At 32.3% G+C, this 20,495-nt stretch overlaps 2 protein-coding genes across 2 annotated transcripts; both read right to left on the bottom strand.

Moving 5' to 3' along the window:
- Positions 1 to 6,426: 6,426 nt before the first annotated feature.
- Positions 6,427 to 7,673, bottom strand: LOC124938763 (60S ribosomal protein L18-3-like). The gene is made up of 5 exons (XM_047479265.1): positions 7,583 to 7,673; positions 7,410 to 7,499; positions 7,192 to 7,320; positions 6,880 to 7,065; positions 6,427 to 6,775 (listed from the first exon to the last, which is right to left on the bottom strand). Exons 1-5 carry the CDS (start codon positions 7,583 to 7,585, stop codon positions 6,617 to 6,619), a joined length of 567 nt encoding a protein of 188 aa, XP_047335221.1. The 5' UTR covers positions 7,586 to 7,673; the 3' UTR covers positions 6,427 to 6,616.
- Positions 7,674 to 11,741: 4,068 nt separating this feature from the next.
- Positions 11,742 to 13,221, bottom strand: LOC124939876 (dephospho-CoA kinase-like). The gene is made up of 4 exons (XM_047480331.1): positions 13,064 to 13,221; positions 12,831 to 12,961; positions 12,350 to 12,495; positions 11,742 to 12,209 (listed from the first exon to the last, which is right to left on the bottom strand). Exons 2-4 carry the CDS (start codon positions 12,936 to 12,938, stop codon positions 11,768 to 11,770), a joined length of 696 nt encoding a protein of 231 aa, XP_047336287.1. The 5' UTR covers positions 12,939 to 12,961; positions 13,064 to 13,221; the 3' UTR covers positions 11,742 to 11,767.
- Positions 13,222 to 20,495: the final 7,274 nt, after the last annotated feature.

Consider the following 20,495-nt stretch of genomic DNA (forward strand, 5'->3'; position numbering starts at 1 on the left):
AAAAGAGAAAAAAATACAAAAGTTTAAGATCAAATCTAGACAATGAAACAATAATTGAATTACAGACAATAACAACAATCAATTAACATCTACAGTGTTTTTACTTTTATTCTACTTGTGACCTTCTTAAACGAAATATCACATATATGGCATAACTTTCTATTCTCTTCATTTTTTTCGATTCATCTCCAGAATTGAATGAGTGCATTCCCATATGAAGTTGTATCTCTTTAAATATCTTCAACGGTTCTACTTCTTCCACTGTGAGTTCTTGAATTTCTTTTTTTTCCAGATATTGTAGATTACTTCTCCAAAGTAGCATTTCAACATACTTACATAGAAGGATCTTCTTTTTGCTTTATTTTTCATTCAATTCTGGATTTCTTCCCATATTCTTGGAAAGTTGATGATGTTCATGTTTGCAGCATACATCTTCTAGATTTGTATTACAAAAGAGCATTCCCCAAATAAATGGTTTATGTTTTCCTCAACTCCCGAACATAGGACACAGTTGATATCAAGAATGTTTATATATTTTCGAATTCTGTCTTTTGTTGTCAACATTTTCCTATATACCAGTCAGAGAATAAATTGGTGACGAGGAATAATCTTTGGAGACCATACCACATTATGCCAATCTACCTCATGTCCTCTTGTTGTAACAATTTCTCATGTCTTTCCTGTAATAAACTTCTCATTATTTTCCGTTTTCCAGCATATTTCATCATTACTTTAATTGAGTTGCTTCTGCCTCATTAGGTTTAGGATTCTATCACCTTATGAAATACGACTCAAAAGTGAATCACATCTACCTTCATAGACGTCTATAAATGAGTACTTGATGTATTCTTTTCTAACTCTGTTTCCTTGCATTTCTTCTTTGAATATAATGAGAATATTATCCAGTCAATGATCATGCCAGAATAGTACCCCTCTTCCATTTCCAATTGTGGTTTTCACCATCTGAAAGGCATCTTTTCTTGTTTTAGGATTTTCTTCAATGACCATGTCATTTTTTCGTTGATGCTTCGTGTCCAGATACTCTACTCTTTTTTCATAAATCTTGTATGCACCCATTTGACCCATAGGGAGTCTGCTTTTGCTCCAACTCCCATAAGCTCTTGATGGTGAGGGCTTTGTTCTATTCAACACAACTTTTTATTCCTAATCCGCCTTTTTATATGGGAGTACAAACCTCCTCTCATTTGACTTTTTTTCCTCATCTGCCTTGTGTTCCCCAGATGTAGTCTTTCATGATTCTATCGAGTTCAGCCATTAATTTATTTGGGATGACTATCTGTTATGCCCAATAGCCAATAATTCCAAAGATGACTATCGTGTGCGCATAGAGGAATCCAATAATCTATTAACGCTCACCATTAAAGAACTTGATGGCTCGCTGGAAACACATGCGTAGAGAAGAAAAACAAGAAGGGGGAGTCCCTTGAACATGCTCTTCAAGCGAATGCGACAATAAAAGATGAGAATGTGCTATATGTTTAGAGTACAAGAGGGAGAGGAAGAGGTAGAGGCATAGATGATAGAGGAAGAGGATGGCGAGGAAATGAGAACGTTGGCCAACATAACTAACATGGCCGGAGTCAAGATCGGGATGATTGGACAAACATAAACACTAATATTGAGTGTTATAACTGCAGGAAGTATGGACATATTACCAAGGATTGTTACTCGATAAAATGCTACAACTGTGGATAGTTGGGTCATATTTTTAAAAATTATAAATTCGAGAAGTAGAAATGAGGAACCAATAAACTTCTTTCCTGAGAAAGAAGATGAAGGATTGTTGTTGGAGACAAAAATTCCAAAAACTGAGATCAAACCGAGATGTTCTGATAACTCGTTTTGGTACTTGGATACTAGCGCAAATAACCACATGTACGAAGTCTAGAAAAATAATGCAGGAAGGAAAATAGAGGATCATGCTTATAAAGGAAAAATCTATTTGGCGATAATAAAATTGAAGGAAATATGTCCTTTAATTTAATGTGCAATGACTAAACCTGGATAGGACAATTAACAGTGATAATTTAATCCGATTATGTTAAGAGTCGCAGTGCTTTGCTAGAAGCCAACTACGATTAATGGGGTTAAACTCATAGCTATTATAATTGGGTCCTATGAGGTCACACACTTAGAGTTGGCAAAATAGATTAATAGGAATGAAATCTAATTATTAATAATATATTAGATATTATTAATAATTAGAAACAATATTTTATTTATGAAATAAAATAATTAACCATGGTAAATTGATTATGGAAACGTGATATATCAAATTAATTATGAATATAATGATTTGAAATAGATTTTATTTAGAAAATAAAACGTTTATCATAAATATTAATTGCAAAACGGAGGAATGCCAAAAGATGGTCTTTTGGTTTTCTTTTTTCCTGACTCTCTAATTTAACAGCTTAAAATAGGAATCTAGGAGATGGTGAATAGGTGATTGAAAAACTCATTTTTTTCATAAGCAATTAGATTGCTTTTGTTGTTCTTTCGTCCTATCAGTCGAAGTCAACTGAATCTTGACGAGCTCGTGTGGACCAACTAGAGGAGGAACACGTGGGGCTCTCATCCTTTATACTACAAGATATAACAAATTCACGCATCAAAGGTATCACTTTTTCGATAATGATTTATTTAATCGCAAAATGCATTAACATCCTGAATAGATGTTAAGATAGAATCTTATTTTCCGCAACATACATCTAATGAATGTCAACAAAAACAAAATTGAAGGTACTCAATTATCCTTTTGAATTTAAATTGTCAATTGAAATAGAGAAAAAATGTGTTAAAGAATGAAAAAATGTAGTGGTTGGAAACTACATAGTGAAGAAGAGAGTATCATTCCTAGACACCAATAAATGCTTAATGAAACAATGAGAGCAGAAAAGACTGGAGAAAGTATCTACAAACATACATTATCTTTATTTTCTGCAATTCAAGAAGGTATCAAACTTGAATGATACTCTGAAACATGGACATACTTATATTGAATTGAACTATATGAAACTGGAGAGATGGTCTGAAAAATTGAATCAGCTAAACAAATCAAATGAAACAACTCAGATATGGTTTAAGCTTTGGAACATCCCAACATACATTACAATGCATAAATTGTAAATCACTTTGTAAGTTTATTGGGGAAACCATTATACATGGATTCAATTACAGAAGGAGGAGAACAACTTACATTTGCTTGAATAATCATTGAAGTGTATTCTCAAAATACGCTACCAAAAAACATGATAGTAGTTGACAGGAAAGGAAAGTCTACAGTTACTGAAATCTCATATGAATGAAGACCACACATGTGTGCTTTCTACAATACTTTCCAACATTCTAACACTAAATGTGCAAAAACAATTGAGGAAGAGCAGAAAATCCTGAAAGCTCCAAAAGAAGAAAAATAGAAAAATGAAACAGAAGAATCAATGATCAAAGAGAATATTGGGGAAGTTAAAGACAATCAACAAGAAAAAAATGTAGAGGAAGAAATCAAGGAAGAAAACAATAAGATTGACGAAACAAGGGATGTTGAAGAAGATAAATATAAAAACAATGAAGAAAAAAAGGTAAAAGATGAAAACAAAGATATAACAGAAGAGAAAAGTGAATAGGAAACTCAGATTGTTGATCCTCAAACACGTAAAATGGAAATAAAGAAAAACAGTGACAAAACCTTAAAATCCTAAAGAATAATAATTTTTATAATATTAGTACGGATTCTTACAGAGAAAGATTAAACAATGAGAGCAGACATACATTATCATCTTTTTAAATTCAATCTACTTCATGAAGAATGAGAGAGAAAGAGGACGTGGAAAAATACAATATGGTCAAAAAGACGGAAATGGAGACAACGAAGTTTGAGATAGATAGATTGTAGTATTTGTTTATTATATTTGTGTTTACAATGTGATTTGATTGTTAATATTCAGAAACTCTTGAGTTATTTGTTTGTCATCTTATAATCAAAATTAAGATTTACAAGTTTTTATTATTAATTCTTCCAATTTTTTTGATTTATTAATAAAACTTTGTAAAAGTGTTTTAAAAAAAAAATAAACTTTTTTAAAAATTAAAACTAACAAAACACGTTAAGCCAAGATATCATTTTAGAAACACTTATTTTAGTTATATATTTGAAAATCGAGTTTGTGTTGATTATACGGTCGTATGAGTGGATATCAAGAATACACAAATCTTCATAAAACTATATTCAAGAGAAGAGTTAAATATAGTCTCGAATGGTGATCGTTGATGTAATGTCATAGTATGAAGACGATTGATAAAATATGTAGCTGTTTCAAAAACTTCACTCCAATAATGTAGTGTCATGGATGCATGAGCCAATAAAGTGAGACTAGTTTCTGTAATGTGACGATTTTTTCGTTCAACAATACTGTTTTGCTCACTAGTATGTGGGCAAGATAAAAAATGTAAAATACCATGATGATCCGTTAATGATTTAAAATTTCTATATTCGTTTTCCTAATCAGTTTGCAATATTTTAATTTTATGACTAAACAAATTTTTAACAAGTCGAAAAAAGTTGATAAACTTATCCAAAATATCACTTTTTCTTTAGCGAATATATCCATGTGAATTTGCTAAAATAACGACAATTAGTAGACAAAAATTTAGGAGTAGGTCCCCAAACATCTAAATATATTAGGTCTAAAGGAGCCATAAATGTAGATTTAAAAGCCGAAAAAGTTAGTTTACGTGCTTTCCCATATTGACATGATTCACAAAAAGAAATACTATTTAACTGAAATTGGTAATTTAAAGTGTGATATAACTAAAAATGTAGTATCAATAGAATGATGTCCAAGTTGTGAATGCCAAATTTGATCCGGAGATCAAATACCAATAAACATTTGTCAAGTACCAAACGAACATTCAATAGAGTCGATGCAATAAAGTCTGCCCTTGAATAATCCTTTAAGAAACACTGTCTTCGTATCTCGGTCTTTAATAAGACAAACAATCGGGTGAAATTCAAAAAACACGTTATTATCTGACGAAAATCTCGCGACACTCATCAAATTTTTAGTAATATCCGGAACGTGTAAAATTACGTAAGTAAAAATATTTGTGTTGATTTAAAATTTTAGTGGTACCAATATTATAAATACTCATAGGCATACCGTTTTCCACTTTAATAGGTTGAGTACCTGTATAAGGAGCGTGTACGTGTAGATTATTAAGGTAAGAAATGATATAGTCGGTAACATCTGAATTTGGACACCAAGTGGGATCTGTAATAGTAGACGATGTAACTAACATTGTTTTAAGATTTGTAGAAGGATTAAAACGAGGGTACTAAAAATAATATGTCCCTTTACATTACATATTTGACAAGGTGAATTATAAAAATGACTTTTGGAGCGATGACCAATTTTATGATAAAAATTACATTGCGGACTATTATTGTCTCGGTTTTGTCTTTGGCGAAATATTTTCATAATGAAAATTTCTTTTCTTGAAAATGAGTCGTTGTTAATGATTTAAAATGGTATTTATCATCTCATTAAACGATAGAACTTGTCCGGAATTTAGAACACATATCATCGACTCAAATTCGTCTTTGAGCCCGTTGAGTAGAGTTAGTTGCACATCTTGATCATAAACATATTGTCCAATAACGATGAGTGAATTTGACAGGTTTCTAATATGTTGAATGAAGCTAAGAAGAGAATCATTATCCTTGTGTGCGTTTAGGAGTTACTAAAATAGTTGGTTCTTTGATTGAGAAACATAGATTTCTCTAAGGTTTTCTAAAATTTTTGCACTAAAGATGATTTTGAGATTTGTTGACAAATCTAGTCTGTCAATATTAGAACCGTACAAGTACCATTTGATTCTAAATATACGCCCTTGTTTAAATTTTAGATTATTTATTTGAATTATATTATTTTGATTATCTTTTTTTTAAAGAAATTTGTAAGAAGTTTTAAAATTCCCTTCTATTATAGCTATAAAATAAATAACTTGTAATTTTCAATAGATAGAATTTTGTTTATCTTTGATCTTAGAATTATAATATAAACAAAGAATTGTTTAATTGAGTTTTTAGAGATAAAAATTAAACTAATATTACAATAATTTATATATTTATAATAATAATTAAAAATTTAACTAATATAAAAAACTTTAAGGCAATAGAACTTAATTAATAAGAGATAAATTTATAAGAATTTAATTAATAGGAAATAGATTAATAATTTCTCCTATTTGTTTAATAGATTATTATTAAAGAATGTTGCCAATAAAATAACATTAAATAGTTAAAATGCATTTACTGTATTACATTTCATTTTCATACAATTTTTTCTTATATTGTAAATGAAATAGGAACAAATGGTGAAGCTTTTAGCAAAGGTCTATAAACAGTTAAGAACATAACAAATCTTAAACTCAAATCACTATGTTTTAACAACAATAATTTTCAATTAACCAACAAGGCTCTAAAACTGTCAAAAATTATACTCATTAATTCAAGAAGGAACCAGGATTAAGATTTGTCTAAAAAAAACAGAATAAGAGCAAACAAAATTCTGCATCATTTGATGAACAAAACAACTTAGACCCTGAAACCCCTGCTCTTCCTTCTTCCTCTAGCCTTTTCGAATTTCCTTCCTTTCGATCGAACATAAGGCTTAGTGTTACTGTCGGGCACACCGGGAGCTTTTCCAAAATGTTTCACTGCTTCTCGAGAATCCTTCGGACCTCTCAAAAGCACCTGCACCAAGTAACATAAATCTCTTATCCAATTGGGAATTCAAGAACTTCATCATTTCATAATGTCAGGACATTAGCAACTGATGATATCAATGAAATGAATACCGTGTTTTGTCCAAGAGGAGCTCTTAGAGCGAGCTGATCAAATGTAAGACATTCACCACCAGCCTTCTCAATTCTTGCTCTAGCTAACTCAGTAAACCTTAAAGCTGTAACCTTCAAAGCAGGAACATCTTCACTCAATCTGATATCATTAGTTATGGTTCCAACGACGACAGCAATCTTGTTCTCCTGAGAACAACCCACGTGAGAAATGATTCTCAAGTTTCCATAACCATCTATCTAATTAACGATAATACTAACCTAAAATTGCTTTCATACATAAAATCGGACTGAAAACTTGCTATAAAACAATACCTTTCCTTCAGTAAACTTGACAAGTTTGGAAAGGGAAATAGGAGCCTTATTAATTTTGCTCATAAAAAGCCGCTTCAAGATGACGGCATTGAACTTGCTTCCAGTTCTCCGTACAAGGAAACGGTATAACTAAAACCAGATCAAATCATATTCGTTTCAACAACTTATCAACTATATCATAATGAATTAGAGAAATCTAGAAAGAAATGAGATGTTACCTTGACGATGAGCTTAAGATATATATCCTGTGATTTAGGAGCGGTTCGCTTGGTCTTCTTGCTCTTTCCACCAGCTTTCAAATCGATTCCCTAACATGAACAAATGTCAATTGTGTTAGAAAACAGTAGAAAAGATGAAGAACGGGATGGAAACAAAGGACGGCGAACAATACCATTGCTGCTGCAGCTGGAAATTTCTGTGCTGGTGAAGAAGAAGAAGGCTTATAGGTTTATGGTGTCTTTTATCTTCTTTAGGGCTCTTCCTCATCTCTTGTTTTTGTAGGCCCAATCTGAAACAATGGATTATAATAATTGGCCCAATTTGAAATATTTAAATGAAATAATCAATTGATTTGATTTAACTATGGTTGCATCAAGAAATAAATAATAAAGGATTTAAATTCAAATATAGTAATAAGTTGACAAGAGTAATTTTATTGAATAAATTACTCTATATAAACCAAATAAACCAAATATAACTGAATATTTAGCAAATAAAATAAACAGAAAAGATAAATTTGAGTGATCAAAATATTAAATAAACTTAATGTTATTTCGAATAAAATTATTTATATGTTATTCACAATCTTGTAAATTATATTGTATTTATTTAAATGGAATAAAAAAAAGAACGAAGGTTAAGTTTTCGCATCATTTTACAGGTGAAATCTTGGTTTTTTTCTTATGAGTATATTTAAATATTTGAGAATTTTTAATGGGTCGGAACAATTAATTATATATATATATATATATTAGGCTAATATATACCACCATGCACTTAGAAAGCTGAAGACTTACATTTGAGAGTATCGTTTATAGACTAAGTTTTGTATCTATTTAAGTTTTGGAGGAGACGATTGTTTGATGTCAATGTCTTTGTTCTGATCTTCTCAATAATATTCTTTATCTAGGTAGATTATAGACGTAATCAAGTTTATCTTGGTGAACCACGTTAAATCTGTGATTTTTTTATTGTTTATGTCATCTCTTGCATTCTATTCTAACAAACTAACATCATAGTTTCAGGTAATTTGATTGTTTGTTTTCTATTAAGAGGGATAACAATAGTCATTATTATGATTGACAAGTTTACGGGAATAAAACAACAAGTCTGATGGGGCCGCTGAAGTTGTCGGCAATAATATAAATAAGTGTTGAGATGACTATTCTGGAGGAGAGAACACACTCAACAATTATGTTGTGCCTTGTAGATGATGTCATCATCGAAGTTTGAGAGGAAGAGATTGTTGTTGTGTTATGGTTGAAGTTGGAGAGTCTCTACATGACGAAATCGTCCACCAACAAGTTGCTTCTGAAACAACATTTGATCAATTAAATTATATTATGTTAGAATTAAGAATTATTAATGTTAAGGTTGATGATGAGGATGGTGTCTTAATTCTATTAGTATCTTTGCCTAAGTCAAATAAAAACTGTGTTTAGTCTTTCATTGTTGAGAAATATACATTAAGTCTAGAAGACGTCAAGTATGCTCTTCATTTGAGGGATTTACGTCATAAGGTTGACTAATACAATTACATACAGTCAAGTTTCGGGGCTGTTTATTAGTGAAGGTAACAAGTGAGGACATATTTGTCAATAGTGAGTGTAACGCTCGCTATAACGAATAGTGTAGTGACAATATACAGTTAAGAGGCGCAATAGGCTACGGCGCTACGCAGTTTGCAAAAGCCACACTTTTGTCGCTATAGCTGCTATAGCTCATATAGCGATGAAAATTATTGTCTTAAAAAAATGAAGTTTTTTAAAAAATAATAATAATAATTTCTCTCTTCTAGTCTTTTTCTTTCCTCAACTTTCTTCACTTATTTAAATTTCAATTTTTTTCTCTTGCATCTTTCTTTTCTTTCCACGATCTTTTTTTCTTTTATTGCTTTTCTATCGTGCATTTTTTTCTTCTCTTCCTCTCCTCTCCTCTCCTTACCTTGCATTTTATTGGCATAGTAGTCGTCATTTTGTCTTCTCAAGTAGGGAATAGTTTTATTATTGGGAATAGCTAAATGGTCAAATTGCCTTAAAATTTTGTTATAAGTTTATTTGATATATTTTTATTTATATAATTTTTAGTAGTTTTATATTTTTTGATTTTTTAAATTTGTTTTAGTATTTAATAAATAAAAAACATAAATGATTCTGGAAAAAGAGATATATGATGAAACTATGGAAAAGTGGTTGACGTAAATAAGATTACTGATAAAATATTATGTAACTTTTGTGAAAAGCTACAAAAGTCGAGAAAACAAGACTCAAACAACATATTATTGGTGGATTTAAAAATACAAAATTATGTCCAAAAGTCCTAACATGTGTTATACAAGCAATAACAAATCACTTTGAGAAAAAATTATCCCAACAAATTATAATGAATCCATACCTCACTTTAATGATGTTATTGAAGTATAAGAGCAAAGAGATGATATGGATTCACCTCCTAATTCATCTCGTGAAAAACGGTTGTCATTTATTTATCGTTAAACTCATCAATAGTACCACAAAAAAAAACCACAACAATGTCTTATAAATTCTTTTTTAAGCTAGACATTAAGAATTAAAATGAAAAACAACTCAATTTCAATATGCTCAGAAATAATTAAATATGATAGTTTCAAATTAATAATTGAAACAATTGGATAATATGATCTTGAAATGAAACCACATATTTTTTATGAGGTTAGTGAATTTACTTTTAAAGAAGGAGATTAACCCTATAAAGATTTTGAAATAAAATGAAGAGGAGAGGAAAGAATGGCTGTAAATGGGTGGAGAGATAGAAAATGGAGATCACTAATTAATTTTTTTAGTGAACACCCCGAAAGACAGCATGTTTATTGAATTAATTGATGCATCTAGCTACTCTCACACGGTTGAGAAAATATTTGAATTACTTAATATATTTGTGCAAAAAATTAGAGTACATAATATTGTTCAAATTGCCACTTACATTGCATTAAATAATATTTATGTTGGTAAAATTTTAACAGACTAATTTATATATTTTATTTCATTAATTTTATATTCTATTTTAATAATTTATTAGGTTATTGTCTTTCATATGAATAAGTTGATGGAGAAATATTCAAACTTGTATCTAACAAGGAACAAATGACCATAATTTTTAGATTTGTTAATGTCAATGGTATTTTGCGAGAGCTTTTCTTCAAATTATGCATTTTCATGATATTACAGTCGTAACACTCAAGAAAGAAATATATAATGTCCTCACTAGACATAATTTAGAAATTAATAATATGCGATGTCAGAAATATGATGGTGCGGTGTTTTTAATAGTTTGCAACATTTATTTCTAAAACAATATAACGTGTTCACAAGCCAATCGGCCTGTCCATGGCCTGTCCATCACTTTGTTCAAATACATCTCGGACCACAAAGACAAGCTTTTTACACGTGTTTGTAAACCACGGCCAAACTTCCAGACGCACTTCAGACTCTCAAAACATGTTCAAATGAACCCCAAGCCACTTCTTTGATCAGATTTCACTTCAAACTTTAGAAATCAAATCTGTTTTAAAATCTTAAGTCCCATTTGACTTACCATTTAACCAAACCTCTTCTATAATTAATTTAATCATTTAACTAATTCAAAAATAAATTTAAAAAAATATAGGATTGTCAAAAAAAAAAAAAATTCAACCAAACAAATAAAAAAGATTCACAATTTTTATAGTCTGTTAGATTTTTTTTTTTCACTTTGTGATGACATGATTTTTCTACAACTTAAAAAATAATCAAATTAATTTTCTAAGTTCCTAAAACTATTTTTGACCTCCACAAAAAAGTTCAATAAATAGGTTATTGTGATCCCGAAAATACCAAGGTGTTTTTATAAACATTTTCTAACAAGATGTGTATGTCATATCTATAATCAAACAAATTTGAAAATGATCACTTTTCAATTTGATTAGAAAAAAAAACATTTTGATCTATCTTATTTTAATCTTGTCTACCAGCAATGAACTCCTGAATTTACTAAGAAAAGGAATATAATTAGCCCTTCTTTTAGACACGATACTCACATAAGAGAAAAGAGTCCGTCTAACTTCTTCCAAATTCAATTTCTCCATCTCTCAGCACAATGTATAAATAAAGTTGTCACCATTCAAATTATAAGATTTATTTATTTACACAATTGTCTATGTTTGACAAAAAAAAAACAAGTATATAAAAAATGTCTTTTTCAAATATGCTTTTAGATAAAATAATGTTCAATATATATATATTAGCAAATTTAATTGTTCATGTCCATTCAATTCATTTCCATGTTATCTTATTTCAATCAGGATAAATATATCCGTTCTTATTAAATTAACAATAACCATCTATTTAAAGAACATCTTGGATGTGAGCACAACAACGAAAATGGAAACAAATGCAAGAAAAGCACCCTGTCTTGAAAGGGCAAATTCTTTCCAGGTTAAGGGTTTGGCAACCAGGGCAAGTACCTTTTGGAAGGATCTCTGCAATTCTTCTTGAGACCCATTATTATCAATCACTATGTCTGCCTTACTCTTCTTCAAATCCAGAGGCATTTGAGCATTGATCCTGTTCGATGCATCTTCCACAGATGACGTTCCGTCCCTAGCCATGAGACGCTTTAGTTGTGTATCGGGATCAACCCACACCACAATTATCGGTTTTGTCCATTTATCCATCTTAACCTCAAACAGTAGAGGAATGTCGAGAACAATAACTTTATGCCCCTTCACCCATAGCTTCAACATTTCAGAGAATATACCATATGAAATATATGGTGCAAGTAACCTACATCATTTTGTTAAAGATAATTCAAATCAGACTCAGATTCAGCAAGTTGTAAGGAAATCAGTTATTTAATAATCATCAATCAAGACATAATTATTGAGAATGCTCATGGATAATGGCAGTTTGATTACGGCACCTACTTGTTAAGAAGCTGACGTTTGGAAGTATCAGAAAAAACAATTTGACCAAGCTTTATTCTATCAACTTCTCCATTGTTTTGCAAGATTTCCTCACCAAATGCTGCAACTACCTTTCTCCAACCACCAGTGTCTTTTTTTAAAACATCCTGGTATGTAACAATTGGGTGAGACATGAACAAATTGTTTAGGGCTTCTAATCATTTTAAAATGTCTCATCAATTTCCTGTCCTTGATCCTCTTAAAAAAAGCATAGTAAGCAAAATGATCATTTTATGCAAGTTTAGTTGAACCCTATGTTAGGGGGGATCTATCTTCCCTCACCCACAAAGCCAAATTTCTATAATGTTCCATTCAATAGAGAGTTTGGAACTATAAAGATTTTCCCACATTATTGTTACCCTAGCTAGCTTGACATATATTGGGTTATGGGTATAATAAAAGATTAGGGATTTTTACAAAGTGATGAAATAGAGAGACTTACGCGGGCGACGAGATCAGCGTCGACGACGGGGATACCGTGTGACTTGAAAAGATTAGAGACCGTACTTTTCCCAGAAGCGATCCCACCGGTAAGTCCCACTATCCTCATCTCAGACTAAATCCTGTTGTTGCCTGCAAATTTGAGCCCTTTTCAGAGTAATCTACAAGTTCTCTGTACAAGGAAACGGTATAGCTAAAACCAGATCAAAGCTTTGGCGATAATTGATATCTTACTCAGTCAGATCAACTTTTCCTTTCCTTTCTCCAAACTCAAACTGAAGTATTCCTAAACCCACCCCGAAGAAACTCCCCAACAAAATTCTCTAGAACTCAAAAACCTTTTCTTTTCTTTCGATTGGGGCAAAGTCGGACCTTTGTTCTTGGCATGCTCCCCCTCTTAGGTTATTCATTTCATGAGCCTTGCCCAAAATATCCTAAAATAAAAAATTAATTTCATTAAATCATTGATTTTTTAACCCATAAAATAACCGGGAATTTGAGCAAATGACCCCAAAAAAGGGGCTAAATGTCGTAGGGTGCAGTGCTATAATTTTTATAGCGCGGGTGACCCCCAAATAATTTTCTGTCGAAAATACCCCCATTGCGTCACGCACCCTCTGGTTGCGTGACGCACCCGAAGGCATTGTGAAAAGTCCACAATGCCCTTACTATATAATTAAAAAAATTTCATTTCTTTTCATTTCTTTCATTTCTTCTCTTTTTCTTCACTTCCCTTTCTCTAAGCTCTGAAGGCTGATAGAGCTAGCCTCATACTCATTCACAGTCTTGGTTCGTTTGGCTCCTGTAGACAGGACATAAGCCGTTGGATGTTTAGATCGGGTAACAGACCTTCCTGCTGTCTGTTGACTCGAGGCTCCGGAAAGAGACTCTTTGTTGTTCTTCATTCTAACTAGGGTGTTTGCGACTGTAAAGACAATGTACACCCTAGTCGAGTTGATTGGTTCAGAATCCTCCATTGGAACCCCCAAGTGCTCTAGAAATCTACTTATCTGAGCAGCAAAGTTAATGCTCTCCTTGTTTTCCTGATTAATTGAAATGCAGAGGTTCTGGAACAACGTTAAGGCCTAGTTGACCTGAATCCCCTTCAAGATGGCAGACATATAATCAAACCGATCTTGACTGTAGAGATTGAATGACCCCACCTTCCCCTGAAGCGCTTTCACCACCACATCATTCAACAGAATGAATTGTGGTTTGAGAGCCTTCTTGCTCCCATTAAGTCGAATCGCCGATCCGTCGGCAGAAAAGACCGTCTTCATTTCCTCTATCATCGCCGCTGACAAATGTCGGTTGAACGTATGCCCTTCTGATGGAAGTTCAAAGACTCCACATATACCGCCTTCTCGAAAGAAATTTCAGTTCCATTTATAGTTGCTACAATGGAATCACCCACCATTGTTGCGGACTTGAAGAACTCCCTCACTTCCTTCTCGTGGAAGATGAAAGGTCCTCCCAAATACTTTCCTAGACCGGAATACTCGAGAGATCTAAACATTTCGACCACCTCCTGCTAATCGAACGTGTAAACGGAAGAAAAATTCACCTGCAAAGTACAGTGACCGAGCGTGATTCTCTTGTTTCCCATTTTTCAGAAGAATACAAACATACAAACAAAGAACGAGGGTTTTTGAAAGAGAAAATCAAAGAAATCTAGGGTTCTTAGAAATCTTGAGTGAGAAAAGTTTTCAATCTCATGCAAAGATATCCTTATATAGACTATCAAGAGTCATATAGGATAATCGTCGTTTCTCTTAGGGTTATGGCCCACCAATTAATATTAGATGTCCTTTCAAAAGAGTCATCATTATATTGAGGGTATATTAGTCATTCTCTCTTAACTTGAAAGACACGTGTCTTCATGTTGTTAGGAGATGACTGTTTTAATGTTTGAGCGGGAAAATCAGATATCTACTCACGTGGGACAGTTGTCCTTGATTAGTCTAATGAGCACGTAGTTAGACGTTTTCCTTACTACACACATCTATGAAACTAAACGTCTATTAAACGCATGGGTCTATTAGACGCAAACGTCTAATCACGTATCATAAATATAAGTATAATGTCTATTAGACGTGTATGTCTAATTACGCGTGAACACTACGTATTAGACGTGTGTTTGGTTAGACGTGAGCATCCTCTTGCTCATGACGTAAAAACGTCTAACGTCTATTAGACGTGTACGTCTAATCGCGCATGTTTTAAACCACAACATATAGACTTAGATATATAGATTGTGAGCAAAAATATGTCTAAGTACATGCCTCTTCCTTTAGACAACCTTGTCTAATAGACCGATTAAGGCCATTCGTTTGAGAGTATCTTTACTTTCAAAATAATTTCTCCCTCTCATTTTGTGCATGTACAACATGAATAACCAAATGTTTTGAGGTCCTTCGGACCAAAAGTATTTTAATACAAAAGTATAGAAAAACATTTAATCTTCTGGAATGGCAACGGCCATTGTTGATCTTCTGAGATGTATACTCAAAAGAGTATTCTCCATGATTCCTTTCTGCAGCCCTCCTGCATCACCTACATAAGAAACTATTTACAAACTTGGTACTCATATTCAATTGGGTCCTCGATCAATTAGTCCCTTAGGAATCCATATCTCACATATTCTAATGGATTTCCCATGTTGCGTTGTGAATAATGCGTATGATTTTGACTTAACATACGACTTTCTGATAGTCATTGATCCCTTAGCTTTTGAAGAAGACTTTCTTTTAAAACTCTTTGACTTTGAATCAAGTTTTAGGTTGCCAGACCTATTAGCTGCTTCTAACTTATTTTTCAACCAGCTAACAGTCGGCGGAACATAAATAATTTCATTCTTAAAAGCTACTTCTTCATGAATGGGATCAGATTCACTGTCAGTCAGACTTCCTTTAACAAAACTTATTGGTTTAAGATTGTCATTCGATGAGTTTGACTTTTTGCACGACAGGTTTGAGTCAATGCCATCAAATCCTAGACCGGATCTAGATCCAACAGGTTTTAACATGCTGATCTGATATTTGACAGCTTCTCCAGACCTTGTCCATGCACTAACAACATAGATTAACCTCTTGTTTTCAACTAAAATAGTTTGAATCTGTTATTTGAGCATCTCATTCTCAGATGAGATCTCTACAACTTTCTTTTCAAAAATATTTGATTCAAGAGTTTAAGGTAAAACTGGTTGAGATACTTCAGGTGATGATTTTGTTTCATTTGGAGATTCTGCTAGCTTTTTGTACTCTATGACCATGTCATTTAGTGCAACTACTAGTTGTTCCCTTGAAATTTTTTCAGAAGAGAAGTCAAATACCTCAGTTTCCTGAGTCTGTTTTTCATCTTCTCTTGCCATGAAGCAAGCCACTTCTTCGTCATCACTATCATTGGATGAGAAGTAAGAGTCACGAATGCTTTGTCTGTTCTTCCCATCTCCTGCCATAAGAGCCTTCAGCTCCTTTTCATCATCCTTCTTATCTTCATGCTTAGGCTTCCTGCATTCCGATTGGTAATGACATGCAATACAACAATTATAACATTTAACATTAGCCTTTGATTTCTTATTATCATTGGAATTTGAAGATCTTGAGTTAGGGTTTCTCTTCTTCATGAAGTCGCCAAACTTCTTCACGAAGAGAGACATGGCATCACTGCTTATTTGTTGCGCCGCCATCTTCACATCAGTAACTACAAGTGGATCTTCAGTAGTCACCAACACTTTGGCAATGATAATGGATGTGGATTGATCTTCTTCAATCCTATAGTTCAGCTCGAACTCGTAGGCCTTAAGATCAACAAATATGTCGAAGAGAGATCTTGTTGAGATCTTTGAATTCCCTCATAGCCATCGTCTTTATGTCCCATTCCCTCAGAAGAGCACGCATGAACTTAATAGCAAGCTCCCTATTGTTAAAGGTCTTGCCAAGGATATATAAGGAGGAGATGATCTAGTTGAATATGGTGTCGAACTCGTTCATTGTTTCACCAGGACGCATCTTGAAACTGTCAAACTGTTGAGTGGAAACCATGATCTTGTTTTCTTTGGTTTGCTCGTTGCCCTCACATAGTTGGGTGAGTCTGTCCCAGACCTCTTTAGTAGTATCGCACTCGATAATGTAGTTGAACATGCTAACATCGAGAGATTTGTACAGAACATTAAGAGCCATGTTGTTGAGGTTGTTCTTCCTCTTGTCTTCACTGGTTCATTCGGATTTCTTTTTGTCGATTTTGATAGGACCATCTGTGATGACACTCCACATGTCGTCATGAAGAGAAAAGAGATGAGCACGAACTCTCTTCTTCCATATGATATAGTTTTCTCGAGAGAAAGTTGGAATGACGGTTGCACTAACATATTTGGTTATGGTCGACATTTTTTAGGAAAAGCTTGAGAATAGAAATAGAGCTCTGATACCAATTGATAGGATCGAGTTAATCAATAGAGGCGGGGGTAAGGCTATTGATGAAGGCTTAGGAAAACGATTTGATAGAAATCTTGTTAAGGATTTAAATAACTTTCTATTCTACGCAAACCTTTGTAAACACTTGAAACAGAATCAAGCGCGGAAATATTACTTAGGTTTGAAGCTGGGAACCAAGAATGAAAAGATGACAGAAAGAAACAACACAACAGTTTGTTTATGGATGTTCGAAGCAAACTCTCATACGTCACCCCTTCCTCCAACAACCGAAAGGATTCACTATAATATGCTTTGAATCAAATACAGTTTGCACGAATAGCTTACTGTTGAACAGAACAGACTCTGTTCAACTTACAATATGATGAAGAATATCACTCAGCTAAAACAATGCTTTGATTCTAACTCTCTCTTGATTAACACACAGTAAAGCAAGAAAGCAACTGATAGTTTCAATAGAATAATCTGAGTATTGATAGATCGATTAATTGTCTGGCGGTTCGTCCGTTGTCCTTGAGATTCTTTAAATAAGGAGCATGTACTAACAGTCGAATCTTGATAATGACACGTGGCGAGCTTCCATTGGTACGCCTCCATAGTACATAGTAGACTCTAAGTACAAGGATCGTGGCCATACACAACTAGTAGTGCGCCGAATATTCTTCAGAGATGTACCTGCAAAACAAGTAGTGTGAAGGATATTCGCTTACGTGGCATTGATTGATTGGTTGCAGCTGGCTGTCGTACTAATCTTCACTAGAAAGTGGAGCAGGAGTAGCGTACATCTAGAGCTAGCTTCAAGCAACTGCTTAAGCATGGCATTAGACGTATTTCAATTAGACGACATCGTCTAATAACAGGATCCATTAGACCACCTGGTTTAATAGGATTAAACTTCACGTCTAATTACAGTTCACTTCAGACTAATCTGAAGGAGTTAGACTGCACATCTAACTTTCACTAGTTAGACTGCACGTCTAACTTTCACATTCCATTAGACTCCACGTCTAATTACGGTTCCCTTCAGACTAGTCTGAAGGAGTTAGACTACACGTCTAACTTTCTCTTTCCATTAGACTCCATGTCTAATTCAACTAGTTAGACTATACGTCTAACTCCGTGTGTTAGACTGCACGTCTAACTCTGTGTGTTAAACTGCACGTCTAACTCTGTTTGTTAGACTGCACGTCTAACTCCGTTTGTTAGACTGCACGTCTAACTCCGTGTGTTAGACTGCACGTCTAACTTAACTAGTTAGACTGCACGTCTAACTCCGTGCATCTAATGCCAAATTGGTCTAATGAATCTCATTAAGACCACGTCTAATAAAGTCTAATTTTGATACACCTGCACCAAAGACAATTAGACGCATAGATTAAGTTTTATATCCATTCATCATCAAAATTCCAATATCAAACTACTTTGACATTTAGTCAAAATAATTTGACTCAACAGAGTACTTGATGTATTCTCTTCTAACTCTGTTTCCTTGCATTTCTTCTTGTGAATATTATCCATCCAAAGATCATGCCAGAATAGTACCCCTCTTCCATTACCAATTATAGTTTTCACCATTTAAAAGACATTTTTTCTTGTTTTTAGGATTTTCTTCAATGGCCATGCCATTCTTTCATTGATGTTTCGTGTCCAGATACTCTGCTTTTCTTTCATAAATCTTGTATGCACCCATTTGACACATATGGAGTCCGCTTTTTACTCCAAGTCTCACAAGCTCTTGATGGTGAGGGCTTTGTTCCATTCAACACAACTTTAACTTACATTTATAATTACTTATTTTTATAAATTTAAATAAAAAATATATATTAAAAATAAATACTAAAATATCAAATTTATTTAAAATATTAGAGAATTTAAAATAGCCAAGTGCTTTTTTTTTTCCAGTTAGTTAGCAATTAATTTAACTCATCCTTGATATAATATACATCACAAACTTTTGAAAAGTGATAATATTTAGCCACAGCTACTTTAAAAAAATCATCAAAAAATTAATTTATCCTTCTAATTAATAAAATTACTTGAACATGTAAAATTGTATTATGTTTTAAACTTTTTACCTATTCTTTTGATCATAATATATCATTATTCTCTCATTTATATATATATTATATCAATCAAATTATAAATTAACAATTTAATATACAATTTTTAATAATATATTATTATTTTAATTATTTTTTATTTAATATTTAATATATTAAATTATATAATTAAATATATTATGATTATTAATTAATATAATAATACATAAGGCATAATAATCTTATGAGGAGTGATAGAGTGAGGGAATTTGGTGAGGGAATGACGTGCCATCACGTTGGAAAATGTAAAAGTGAGAGGAAAGAGAGAAAAGAGAGAAATTATTTGATTTTTTCATCGAATAAGATTATGGCACGTCATTCCCTCACCAAATTCCCTTACCAAATTCCTTCACCTAATCATTTCTCTAATCTTATATACTTGTAAGTAAGATATTAGTTAAACCAATTCATATATTAATTTTTTAAATTGAGATGTTTCTCTTTTGATTAATACAATTTAATACGTAAAATTCAATATTATTATCTTAAGTTTTATAATTCCCTTATTTATAGGGATTTAAGTGAAATATGTTAAAAATAAAAGTTAAAATATCAAACTTATTTAAAAAATTTACACGACTAAAGATAATACAAAATATTATTTATATAAATATATTAATTAAAAATGATATTATTTAAATCTTTGAATTAATTTTAATTTGTAAATTTAAATTCAATCCAAATTTAATGTTTACTTCTAACTTTAAATTCATTATATCAAATTTTAATTAAGTCTAATATTCTTTATTATTATATACTAATTTGAAAAATAAAAATATTAAAAAAATATCCAACTAATTCATTTAAATTTTTATATTTTTTATATTTATAATAATTTTGATTATTTAACAACTAAATTTAATAAGATTTGACATTTATCAAAAATAGGAAACTAAATAAATTGAATATAATAAATTGTTTAAAAATAAATAAATTAATATTAGGGGTGTTCAACCGGCCGGTTAACCGGTTAACTAGTTAAACGGTTCCGGTTAATTACTGGTTTTGGCTTTTATTTTACAAACCGGTTAACCGACCGTTAATGATATCGGTTTTACCGGTTCTCGTTCTACCGGTTTTGGTCGGTTTTGGCTGGTTAACCGGGTTTAACTAGGAACCTATAATTCAATTTTT

Source organism: Impatiens glandulifera, chromosome 5 (genome assembly GCF_907164915.1).
Source record: "Impatiens glandulifera chromosome 5, dImpGla2.1, whole genome shotgun sequence".
NCBI classification, from domain to species: domain Eukaryota; kingdom Viridiplantae; phylum Streptophyta; class Magnoliopsida; order Ericales; family Balsaminaceae; genus Impatiens; species Impatiens glandulifera.

Excerpts from the sequence above, each read along its gene's own strand:
- LOC124939876 (XM_047480331.1), bottom strand. The coding sequence starts at position 12,938 with ATGAGGATAGTGGGACTTACCGGTGGGATCGCTTCTGGGAAAAGTACG. Across the intron at positions 12,496-12,830 it reads ACGCTGATCTCGTCGCCCGC|GATGTTTTAAAAAAAGACAC; the intron begins GTAAGTCTCTCT and ends GTTACATACCAG. Across the intron at positions 12,210-12,349 it reads AAACGTCAGCTTCTTAACAA|GTTACTTGCACCATATATTT; the intron begins GTAGGTGCCGTA and ends AAAATGATGTAG.
- LOC124938763 (XM_047479265.1), bottom strand. Across the intron at positions 7,066-7,191 it reads TCAAGTTTACTGAAGGAAAG|GAGAACAAGATTGCTGTCGT; the intron begins GTATTGTTTTAT and ends GGTTGTTCTCAG. Across the intron at positions 6,776-6,879 it reads CTCCTCTTGGACAAAACACG|GTGCTTTTGAGAGGTCCGAA; the intron begins GTATTCATTTCA and ends TACTTGGTGCAG.